Source organism: Puma concolor, chromosome D1, assembly GCF_028749965.1.
Source record: "Puma concolor isolate L17-30 chromosome D1, mPumCon1.1.hap2, whole genome shotgun sequence".
NCBI lineage: Eukaryota > Metazoa > Chordata > Mammalia > Carnivora > Felidae > Puma > Puma concolor.
This window is the reverse complement of record NC_141676.1, coordinates 111404123-111416875: the sequence shown is the minus strand read 5'-3', so window position 1 is coordinate 111416875 and position 12753 is coordinate 111404123. Positions and strand designations below refer to the sequence as shown.

Below are 12753 nucleotides of genomic sequence, written 5' to 3'. Positions count from 1 at the left end.
TTGGGTTTTATATTTGATCCAAAAGAGAAAAACTCTGGACAGGCTGTGCTCCTAATTGCAGGGGGGCGAGTCTGCAATAATATTTTCATGCAGTATTGATTCGTGGGAACAGCTCTCCATGTTAGCACCATGTGCAATAGAAGCCTATCTGTCACGATGACAATGCATTCACATCAATGAAACTGCAGAAGAAAAACTCTTTTGTTTTTTTGAAATCTCAAAGCCATAAAATACAGGGTTCCTCCCCCACCCCCCACCCCCGGCTTATTTGGCAAGAGGAAACAGCATTCTTGGCAAAATGTCCCTACTACTGCTTTGTCACTAATGCCAGCGTTGAGGAATTTGCTCCCAAGAATGGCAGGTAGACTTAGGAGGCATCAGTGGTTGGGCGAGGTGGGGTTGGGGGGAAGTACTAACAAGTTCCGTAGCAGCAAGCTGCTTATGACAATGCCTTTGAACATGGAGCACAAGCTACCTAGATTTAGAAGCGCTAAATTGAAAAGGGTCCAATGCAGCAAAGCATTTTGTTGTAACCGGCATTCGGTAGAAGATAGCAAGAAGACTTTTCTGTGATCCTAGTTACAGCGCAATCTGTTATTAGGAAATTTGATTTCCTCTGGATTCCATGCTACATTAATTAAATTTAAAAGATACGTTTACTAAGCAGACTTATGGTGCTTTCTCAGCATCTGAAATCCTGTTATATGTATTCTCAGTCCAAGCACTAATCTGTCTAAATATGTCAAACTACATTTGATTAATAGGTTAGTTACATAATATACCAACTACACAGTAGCATATTCTGACAATTGAATAGCGTTGTGTGTGAAATGGAATTATTCAGAAGAGAGATGTATAAAAATAGGTAATATCCCTAAAATATTTCGTGGAGTTATAGTTCTTCCTTCCAGGAAGGCAACCACAGAGCTATGATGTACGTATGAAATGTCTGTTCAGGGAAACAAAATTATAAAATATTCCTCACATACCAACTCACTAAATGTAGGAATTGATCATCAAAACTGGCTCTCAAAAGTGATAGAAATATATAGGGAAAGATACCTGTATGTGCGACAAACAAGAAAACACAGAATCTATTTATTGGTTAGTTGTGATTAAAATATATATATGACTAAAAGCACTCCTATGGATGGACACCTCTTATTTCTGCCCCGCCCCCTTCGGTTTCTTTTTTACTGACAGTCATCACCCACCTTTTTCTAGGATTATTGCCTAACATAACACAGAAATTCTGCTGCTTGTTCTCAGCAAATCAGTGGAAGAGAAACAATCTCTTTGCACTCCCCCTTCATGACCCATGTTGTGGGCTTGTGCTTTGTGGAGAAGTCTTTGATCTGCTGAAGGTCTCAGAGGCTTGTCTCCCGGAGGAACATGGTGCCAATGTTGTAGGAAACTTTCTTGATTCTTGATGAAGAAAGAGAAGGCTTTGGCTGCTTAGGACCAGTCCTTACCTCCAGGAAATAGCAGATCCCAGGGATTTCCTTTGGAAAGTTATCTGGAAGCTCTTCACGGGACCGAGGAATGAATGTGAAGCTTTCTTCCCGTTTTAATAATCTAAGAAGAAAATACAGATGATGTGAGTCAAATAGGTCAAATCGACAGGATAAGGGAGAATAAACAGACAAAAAATTTAAAGGCTCAGGAAGCCTATCAACGACCAAGCTCATGTTGACACCTCTATTTCTTTGTGAAACACGTGGCCTTCCTAGGGCTCCAAATGCCAGGAAATGTTGTTTGTCAGGAAAGATGCCTTCATGTTATAATTTTTTTTAAAAAAAATGCTATTTCTGGTCCTACTTGAAAATATTTTTCAAATTTGAATTTTTTCCTAAACAAAAGGCAAAAGAAAACTTTACAATGCAAATTCTTTTTTTAATGTTTACTTATTCATTTTGAGAGCATGTGTGCATGCACACAAGCAGGGAAGGGGCAAAGACAGACAGGGAGACTGAGAAACCCAAGCAGGCTCCAGGCTCAGCATGAGCCCAACTTGAGGGCTCAATCACACGACTGTGAGATCATGACCTGTGCCAAAATCCAGTTGAGTCAGATGCTCAACTGAGTGAGCCACCCAGGCACCCCATGTATAACACAAGTCTTTATTTGAATATGTAGTATTTACCCTTTCTGGTTTTAAAACCTGCCTAAATTCTGGAGCACTCCTCTTATGTTTTACAGATTCTTGATAGGCTTTAAATGTGTGTCCTGTGTGTCAAACATATCAGTTATTTAGCATTGTAGAACATTCATGACTTCAAGTGTCTTCAATAGTTGTTCACTGATCTCTAGCAATGTTTTGTGAACTCCAGCATTTACTGGTCAGTGTGACCCTTCCCTTCCAGTCACACTTACTCTTTTCTAGTACACAAACACCAGAGACTTACTCTTGTCCAGGTCCATGAAACATTAAGTTCAATACCCAGACCTAAAGGTGTGGCCCCACCATTCAATTTAACTCAACAGCCCTCCTAGGTTGCTTCTTATTGCCTGAGAAAAATCTCCTGGGCACTCTTGTGAATATACTCGTGAGTAGAATACCAAGTTTTGTCAACAGAGATGGAAACATGGAATAAAAGAAGCAGAAAATAAATACTGAAAACCAAAGCCCACAGTAATAGGGAAATGTGTGATCAGTATCAATGCATTTCCAACCATGTTTACATAATGAGGAAACACAGTGAAGGGTCTGCATCAGCAGTAGGGTAAGACAACACTTTGAAATCCTAAACATGTAGACTTTATTTGGAAGGCACAGTGGAGCCAAACCCAGCATCACCCCTTTCCTAAAAACAGCTCATTTTCCTGAGCCAGGTGAATGGTGACAGCAGATACCAGGTATGCAGTGTAAGAGACTGGTCAGGTACAAGAACCAGCTGTGGTAGAAGGCAGGGTCAAAAAGGGCAGTAAGTTCATGGAAAACAAAGGCCGTGTGGGAATGAAAGATCACCGCACAAGCACTGATAATCATCTCCACACTGAGAGGGAAAAAAACATTCCTTGATGTTTAATGGATAAAATATATGAAAACAACAGCTGATAGCTGATAGGAGGAGGAGCAGTCTATATTTACTTTTACTAACAGGAGTGGTACTATTTTGCTTTGTAAAGGATTTTTAAGCTTTAGTTGTCTTTTTAATGTTTATTTCTGAGAGAGAGACAGAGATGGCGGTAGGGGGGAAAGCGAGAGAGAGGGAGACACAGAATCTGAAGCAGACTCCAGACTCTGAGCTGTCAGCACAGATCCCGACACAGGGCTAGAACTCATAAACCATGAGATCATGACCTGAGCCAAACTCGGACGCTCAACTGACCAAGGTACCCGGGTACCCCAAGGATTTTTAAGTTTTAACTCACCATTTCTTTAAAAATATTATACAATGACCATACTAACTTGGAATATAAGGAAATGAGGCTCTAACATTTCAGAATTCTTTCCCTTTTTCATCCTCATCCACATAACCCTATGCAGAATCTCTTCTCTGACAACTACATGCTCTTCTCTGACAAATTTATGGTAAAAGCAAGCCTGGATTAAGTTAGGCTGATTTGCTCAATCACTCTAATTTAATGTCTTAAGCAGTAAGACAGCAGTGGCCTTGGAACTAGAATCCAGATTTGTTAACTCCTAATTAAGCTCAACCCTACAATAAATAATAAGTCTACACTAAGATAGGATGCCTGGAGGGCTCAGTCGGTTAAGCCCGACTCTTGATTTCAGACTCATGATTTCAGGTCATGATCTCACAGTTTGTGGGTACAAGCCCTGCATAGGGCTCTGTGCTGGATTCCTGCTTAGGATTCTCTCTCTCTCTGCCCCTCCCCAACTCATGCTCACTCTCTGTCTCTCTCAAAAAACAAACAAAAAAAAGACTACACTAAGATAGCTTTCCGTGATAACAATGAAACAGATATAGGTAAGGCATTAATGACAATCACAATGAAATTGTTGGTAGTTTGCTTTCTTTTTGTTTTTACAGATGTCAATTTTCTGTACATACAATATATAACCAGTCACTTCTGAAATAAAATGTAAGATTCCCTCAACAGTAGTTAAGTTTAGCACTGAATTCCACAATAATTTTGCTTAGCTCAAACAGAATGGTCATCGATGTGAAAATATTTGGGTATCAATCAACAAACATGTTGAGTGCTGGTGACATGCTGTAATGGTCTTCTGAATGGACGAGAAGAAGTAGCGATGCCCAGAATTACTTAACATAGAATTTAAAAGGCAAGAAATACTCACAGGAACAAAGTAGCAGCAATACAAGGCGGTCTTGAGTGACACACAAAATAAAATCCAAAGAAGGAAATTCTGCATGGTTACTAGAGAGATGACTGTGCATCTTAGTACAAAAGTCAAGAGCCAGAGCAATAAAGTTCACCTCTACCAATTATAAAATTGAGCCACAACACCAGCCTTTCAAACAAGTCTCCTTAAAGACCCATGCAGTAGATAGGACTCCACATGAGCTATATTCTTCTATTTATGTTAAGTCCTCTATTTTTTTATGCTCTATTTGAGTCACCAAGGTCTTCATATTTTGCTGTAATTGAGGTGTTCTGACACTGAAAAATAACACTGAGTTTACATCTATGAAAGTACTTGTAAATGACTGAAAGTGGGTCACTAGCGGCTTTAGAGGCAGTGCTTTTAAATAATTCACTGCACTTTGGTAGGAAACTTCACAATGAATTGATCTCTTGACCTTTTAAATACGTCTCATATTTGATGTGCTAAAAATCACAAAGACAGTAGCTTTTATGGGGCTTTATTCTTCTCCAACTAAATATTTTGGTATTAATAAACTCAGTACAGTTTTAAACTTCAATAACAGGAATGAGAGCACAGAAGAGCAAATTCACAGAAGCTCCTATGATATCCAGGATTTAGCAGCGTTTGTATAAATGAATGCTGAAGTGAAATATTGAGATGACTTCCAGTAGTACAATCTGAATGAGTTCCTGGTGGGTCTGTGCGGGAGGTCAGGGGAAACATTTCACACAGCATGCCTGGCGATGATGAGTCGTGGTGCTGAATAAATGCTCAAATGTGTATACAGGGATTAGGAATTTATACACTGATCACTCCAAAACCTCTGATCCCCTCTGAAATGCTTTATTAAGTCCAAGTCCCTGGGCTGGCTCTAAAGCTCTGCCTAAGAATCCATTTCTTCAGCAACTTGGGACTGATATGGAAGCTTCGATGCCCCACAAATCTAAATTCATCCCCAGCCATAATCCCCAGCTGGCTGATATATAACCTGGGGGTCTTGGCAACATGTTTAATAAGTATTGGGAAGGCACACAAATCCTACTTCACCTGCCTGTTAGTATTCATCCTCTCTCGACAAAGTTTTTCCTACAAATTGATTTTCAAGATGAGAATACTCCGCTGCTTTGAATCACTGGATGGCCCCCAAACATGTGAGGGGAGCTGGATACCATGGGGGTCCATGGAGCTGCTCCCTCACTGTTAGGAAAACTAAGCCATCTCTGACTCACTCAGTTCTTATTTGCACATCTCTGACCACACCAAGCTTTCTGCTCTATCCTGTATTCTGTTCTATAAATGGACCTGAAACTTATTCGCACTGAGGTCCAAATGACCTAAATGTAATTTACATTTTAACACGGGACTCAGAACTTTTTAATAGGTAACAGAATTGTAACAATGACATTTCAGGCAACTTATTCTGGGATTTATTAACTTCTGCAGATCAGAAGATTTATTAACTTCTGCAAATTGGCTTATATAAAATAACAGCTTGGCCATCTATAGGATAAGGTCAGAATCTGGTCTTTCATTCTTCTATCCACTTCTATATACTTTTCTCCAATTACATACAATGATTTCATTGTGAATTATGTCCACTTGCTCAATGTATTTCCCGCAATTCTCTAGACTGTATTATGAGGAAAAATAACCTCAAGTCTTGAGCCAGGCTTCATGCAGTCTTTGGTCAGTGAATTCAGCCGTCAGCCAGTCAAAAGTTATTTTATTCAATGCCTTCCATGAGCTGGGTGCTGACCCAGTGCATTTCTACTTCTGATCATATTAATTGTGGGACAGGAGAGGACTGAAAAGAATTTTTATTTTTGCTGAAAATATCTTTCTATAAAGTGGTTGGTTATGTTTTTGTTTTGATTTAGCCGAGTGGACACCATGGACCACCCACAGACAGAACCTACCTTGAGGAAATTAATACATGTCGTTGCAGTCTCTAATAGTGACCCACTAGTGTAGGTAGTCACTTAAGACCTACTTGTTTGAAGTCATCTTGTGAGATTAGAAAACCTTTGTTTCAATAACTGAAAAGATCCATGTAATATGCAGAAAGCTCTGAGATAGTGACCATTAAGAATGCTTACCAGAGTGGTCACTAACTTGTCTACTAATTACCATGCTACCACTGGCCAAAAGGGGATGTAAGACCGAGGCAAGATAGGGTAATATATGCTGCATCTTTCAGAGCTGAGGGCCTGAAAGATTATCTGGATTATGACCTTTTAAAGACTTTGGATGTCTGAAATGTCTTTAGTTAACTCTCAGTTTGATTGTTCTCATTAGGCATTAAATTTTTGTTTGGAAATTACTTTCCCCTCAGAACTTGCTGCTAGAAACTCAGATTTCATTCTGTTTGCTACTCCAGTGGATATGAATTTTCTCCTTTATGTTGATCAGTCTCTCTCATCATCATCATTCTATCTCTGGTATTAGGAAAATTAAGGATAATATATCTCAATGTATCTTTTTCTCGACCTTTTTTAAAAAAATTATTTAATTAACTTATTGTGAGGCAGCAAGAGACAGAGCATGAGCAGGAAAGGAGCAGAGAGAGAGAGAGAGAGAGATTCCCAAGCAGGCTCCACACTGTCAGCACAGAGCCCAACCTGGGGCTCGATCTCATGAACTGTGAAGTCATGATCTGGATAGAAACTAAGAATCAGACACTTAACCCACTGAGACACCCAGGATACACTGCACGGGTTTTTGTTTGTTTGTTTGTTTGTTTGTTTGTTTGAAGTATAGCTGACCAGTGTAACATTTGTTTCAGGTGTACAACACAGTGATTGGACAACTCTACAATTTAGGCTGCGCTCAGCTCAAGTGTAGCTGCAGTCTGTCACTGTACAACACTATTCCAGTGCCACTGACTACATTCCCTATATGGTACCTTTTACTCCCATGACCAATTCATTCCATAACTGAAAGTCTGTACCTCCCACTTACCTGCACCCCTTTTGGCCTACCCCCTCCTCTATGGCAACCACCAGATGGCTTTCCGTACTTATGAGTCTATTTTTGCTTTTTATCTTTGTTCATTTTTTAGATTCCACATACAAGTGAAGTCCTATGGTATTTGTCTTTATCTGACTGATTGAATTCACTTAACATAATGCAACCTATGTGCATTCATTGTTGTCACAAATGGCAAGACCTCATTCTTTTTTTATGGCTGAGTAATATTCCATTTTTTAAATATACCATATATTTATCCTTTTATCTATGGCTACTTAGGGTGCTTCTGTAACTTGACTACTGTAAATAATGCTGCAAAAATATAGTGGTCAAGATATCTTTATGAGCTAGTGTTTTTTTTTTCCTTTGGGTGAATACCCAATAGTGGAATTATTGGATCATACAGCATTTCTAGTTTTAATTTTTTGAGGAAACTCTATACTGATTTTCACAGTGACTGCACCAGTTTATGTTCCCATCAACAGAGCACATGGTTCTTTATCTCCTCATCCTCACCAACTCTTGTTATTTCTTCTCTTTGTGAAATTAGCTATTCTCAAAGGTATAAGGTGATAACTCATTGTGGTTTTGATTTGCATTTTCCTGATGACCAGTGATGTTCAGCATCTTCCATGTCTGTTGGTATCTCTATCTTTCTTTAAAAAAAAAAGAAAATGTCAGATCAGGTCCCCTGCCCAATTTTTAATCAGACTGCTTGTTTTTTTTGTTTGTTTGTTTGCTTGTTTTTTTTTTTTTTTTTTTTTTTCTTTTTTGGTGTTGAGTTGTATAAGAGGTCTTTATAAATTTTGGAGATTAATGCCTTGTTGGATATGTCATTTGCAAATATCTTCTCCCATTCAATAGGATGCCTTTTTGTTTTGTTGGTAGTTTATTTCGCTGTGTGAAAGCTTTTTATATTCGTGTAGCCTTAACAGTTTATTTTTGCTTTTGTTTCCTTTACCTGAGGAGACATATCTAGAAAAAAATGTTGCTAATATTCATGCCAAAGAGATTACTGCCTATGTTTTCATTGAAGAGTTTTATGATTTCAGGTCCCACATTTAGGTCTCTATTCCATTTTGAGTTTTTGTGTATGCTGTAAGAAAGTGGTCCAGTTTCCTTTTGTAGGTAGCATCCAGTCTTTCCAACACTGTTTACTGAAGAGATTTCCCCATTATACATTCTTGTCTCCTTTGTTATAGATTAATTGACAGTATAACTGTGGGTTTATTTCTAGACTCTGTTCTGTTCCCTTGATCTATGTGTCTATTTTTGTGCTAGTGCCATACAGTTTTCATTATTGTAGCTTTGGTGTATATCTTGAAATCTCAGATTGTGATCCTTCTACCTTTGTTCTTTCTCAAGATTGCTTTGGCTATTCAGGGTTTTTTGTGGTTTCATACAAATTTTTGAGTTATTTGTTCAGTTCTTTGGAAAATGCTATTGGTATTTCCACAGGCACTGATTAAAAATATAGAATGCTTTGGGTAGTATGGATATTTCAACAATATTTATTGTTCCAGCCTATGAGCATCATATGTCTTTTGTGTCCTCTTCAATTGCTTTCATTAATCTTTTAGAGTTGTTGGGTACAGGTGTGTCAACTCCTTGGTTCAATTTATTCCTAGGCATTTTATTTGTTTTTGGTGCCACTATAAATGGCATTGTTTTCTTAAGTTCTCTTTCTGTTACTTCATTATTACTGTATAAAAATGCAACTGATGTCTCAGTTTGGTATCTTGCAATGTTATTAAATTTATTACTTCTAACACTGTTGTGGCAGCGACTTGAGGGTTTTCTATATTTTCTCTGTATCATGCCATCTGCAAATAGTGACAGTTTTACTCCTTCCTTATCGATTTGGATGCCTTTTATTTCTTTTTCTTATGTAACTGTTGTGACTAGAACTTCCAGTACTATGTTGGATAAAAGTGATGAGAATGGACATGTTTGTGTTATTCCTGGTCTTAAAGAAAAGGCTCTTGGGGCGCCTGGGTGGTTTAGTCAGTAAGCATCCGACATTGGCTCAGGTCATGATCTCACAGCTTGTGCTGACAGTTCTGAGCCTGGAGCCTGCTTCAGATTCTGTGTCTCCCTCGCTCTCTGTCCCTCCCCCACTCATGTTGTCTCTTTCTCCTTCAAAAATAAACATAGGAAAAAAAATAAAAAGCTGTCAGTTTTTCCCTATTGAGTATATACTATCTTGGGTTTGCCACACCTTACTCTTACTAGGTTGAAGTATTTCTGTCTAAAAACCCACTTTGAGAGTTTTTATCATGGAAGCATGTTGGATTTTGTCACATGATTTTTTTTTGCATCTACTAAGATGAACATCTGATTTTTATCCTTCATTTGTTACCACAATGTATCAATTCATTTGCAGACACTAAATCATCCTCATACCCCAAAATAAATCTTACTTGATCATGGTCAATGATCCTTTTATTGTATTATTGAATGCAGTTTGCTGATATTTTGCTGAGGATTTTTACAACTATGTTCACCAGAGATATTGGCCTATAATACTCCTTTTTTGAGTTATCCTTTTCTGGTTTTGGTATCACAGTAATGCTGGCTTCATAAAACATGTTTGGAAGTTTTGTCTTATATTTTTTGGAATAGTTTCAGGAAAATTGGTATTAATTCTTCTTAATTACCTGAGAAGAACTTACCTGAGAATATATCTGGTCCTGGACTTTTGTGGCAGTTTTCCTATTACCAACTCAGTTTTGTTACTACTAATTGGTTCTGTTCAGATTTTCTCTTTCTTCCTCATTCCATTTGGAAGACTGCATGTTTCTAGGAATTTGGCCATTTCTTTGAAAGTGTCCAATTTGTTACCATGTAATTTTTCATAGTAGTCTCTTATAATCCTTTGTATGTCCATGGTGTAGATTCTTCTCTTCATTTTGGATTTATTTCATTCCTCTCCCTTTTTTTTTTTTTCGTGAGGAGTCAAGATAAAGCTTTATCACTTTTGATAATTTGGACTTCCCAAAAAACAAACTCTTGTTTTCATTGATCTTTTATTTTTTTTTTATTTTTAATGTTTATTTTTTCTATTTTAATTTTTATAAGTTTTTAATTTATATCCAAGTTAGTTAGCATATAGTGCAACAATGATTTCAGGAGTACATTCCTTAATACCCCTTACCCATTTAGCCCATCCCCCCTCCCACAACCCCTCCAATAACCTTCTGTTTGTTCTCCATATTTAAGAGTCTCCTATGTTTTTATATTATTTTTACTTCCCTTCCCTTGTGTTCATCTGTTCTCTGCCTTAAAGTCCTCATATGAGTGAAGTCATGTGATATTTGTCTTTCTCTGACTAATTTTGCTTAGCATAATACCCTCTAGTTCCATAGTTGCAAATGGCAAGATTTCATTCTTTTTAATTGCCAAGTAATACTCCATTGTGTGTGGATACACCACATCTTCTTTATCCATTCATCCATCAATGGACATTTGAGCTCTTTCCCTACTTGGCTACTGTTGACAGTGCTGCCACAAACACTGGGATGCATGTTCCCCTTTGAAACAGCATACCCATATCCCTTGGGTAAATACCTAATAGTGCCATTGCTGGGTCGTAGGATAGTTCTATTTTTAATTTTTTGAGGAACCTCCATACTGTTTTCCAGAGTGGCTGCACCAGTTTGCATTCCCACCAGCAGTGCAAAAGAGATCCTCCTTCTCCGCATCCTCACCAACATCTTGTGTTGCCTGAGTTGTTCATGTTAGCCATTCTGACAGGTGTGAGGTGGTATCTCATTGTGGGTTTGATGTATTTCCCTGATGGTGAGTGATGTTGAGCATGTTTTCATGTGTTGGTTGGCCACCTGGGTGTCTTCTTTGGAGAAGTGTCTATTCATATCTTTTGCCCATTTCTTCACTGGATTAGTTGTTTTTTGGGTGTTGAGTTTGATAAGTTCTTTGTAGATTTTTGGATACTAACCCTTTATCTGATATTGGATTTGCAAATATCTTCTCCCAATCCTTTGGTTGTTTTTTAGTTTTGCTGATCGTTTCCTTTGCTGTGCAGAAGCTTTTTAGCATCAATTGATGAGATCCCAGTAGTTCATTTTTCCTTTTGTTTCCCTTGCCTCTGGAGAGATGTTGAGTAAGAAGTTGCTGCGGCCAAGGTCAAAGAGGTTTTTGCCTGCCTTCTCCTTGATGATTTTGATGGCTTCCTGTCTTACATTGAGGTCTTTCATCCATTTTGAGTTTATTTTTGTGTATGGTGTAAGAAAGTGGTCCAGGTTCATTCTCTTACATGTCGCTGTCCAGCACCACTTGCCGAAGAGATTGTCTTTATTCCACTGGATATTCTTTCCTGCTTTGTCAAAGATTAGTTGGCCTTAGGTTTCTGGGTCCATTTCTGTGTTCTCTATTTTGTTCCAAAGATCTGAGTGTCTGTTCTTGTGCCAGTACCATACTGTCTTGATGATTACAGCTTTGTAATACAGCTTGAAGTCCAGGATTGTGATGCCTCCTGCTTTGGTTTTATTTTTCAAGATCGCTTTGGCTATTTGGGGTCTTTTCTGGTTCCATACAAATCTTAGGACAGTTTGTTCTAGCTCTGTGAAAAATGCTTCTGTTATTTTGATAGATATAGCATTGAATATGTAGAGTGCTTTTGGTAGTATTGACATTGTAACAATATTTGTTCTACCTATCCAGCAGCATGGAATATTTTTCCATTTTTTGGTGTCTTCCTCAATTTCTTTCAAAAGCTTTCTATAGTTTTCAGTGTATACATTTTTCACCTCCTTGGTTAGATTTACTCCTAGGTATTTTATGGTTTTTGGTACAATTGTAAATGGGATTGATTCCTTATTTCTCTTTTGTTGCTTCATTGTTGCTGTATAAGAATGCAACAGATTTCTGTGCATTGATATTATATCCTGCAACTTTGCTGAATTCATGTATTAGTTCTAGCAGTTTTTTTGTGGAATCTTTTGGGTTTTCCATATAGAGTATCATATCACCTGTGAAGAGTCAAAGTTTGACCTCCTTGCCAATTTGGTTGCCTTTTATTTCTTTGTGTTGTCTGATTGCTGAGGCTAAGATTTCCAATACTATGTTGAATAACAGTGGTGAGAGTGGACATTCCTGTCTTGTCCCTGACCTTAGGGGGAAAGCTCTCAGTTTTTCCCCTTTGAGGATGATATTAGCATTGGGTCATTCATATATGGCTTTTATGATCTTAAGGTGTGCTCCTTCTATCCCTACTTTCTTGAGGGTTTTTATCAAGAAAGGATGCTGTATTTTGTCAAATGTTTTCTCTGCATCTATTGAGAGGATCGCGTGGTTCTTGTCTTTCTTTTATTGATGTGATGTATCACATTGATTGTTTTGCAGATATTGAACCAGCCCTACATCCTAGGTATAAATCCTACTGGGTCATGGTGAATAATTTTTTTAATGTATTGTTGGATCTGGTTGGCTAGTATCTTGTTGAGGATTTTTGCATGCATGTTCATCAGGGA

At 38.0% G+C, this 12753-nt stretch overlaps 1 protein-coding gene across 1 annotated transcript in view; it reads right to left on the bottom strand.

The window, feature by feature from the left end:
- Window positions 1–1069: 1069 nt before the first annotated feature.
- GUCY1A2 (guanylate cyclase 1 soluble subunit alpha 2) overlaps window positions 1070–12753 on the bottom strand; it is a 322573-nt gene continuing 310889 nt past the window's right edge. Inside the window, exon 8 of the mRNA XM_086679239.1 lies at window positions 1070–1575. Within this exon, the coding sequence (XP_086535365.1) occupies window positions 1368–1575 (208 nt within the window). The 3' untranslated portion in view covers window positions 1070–1367. The remainder of the gene's footprint in view (window positions 1576–12753) is intronic.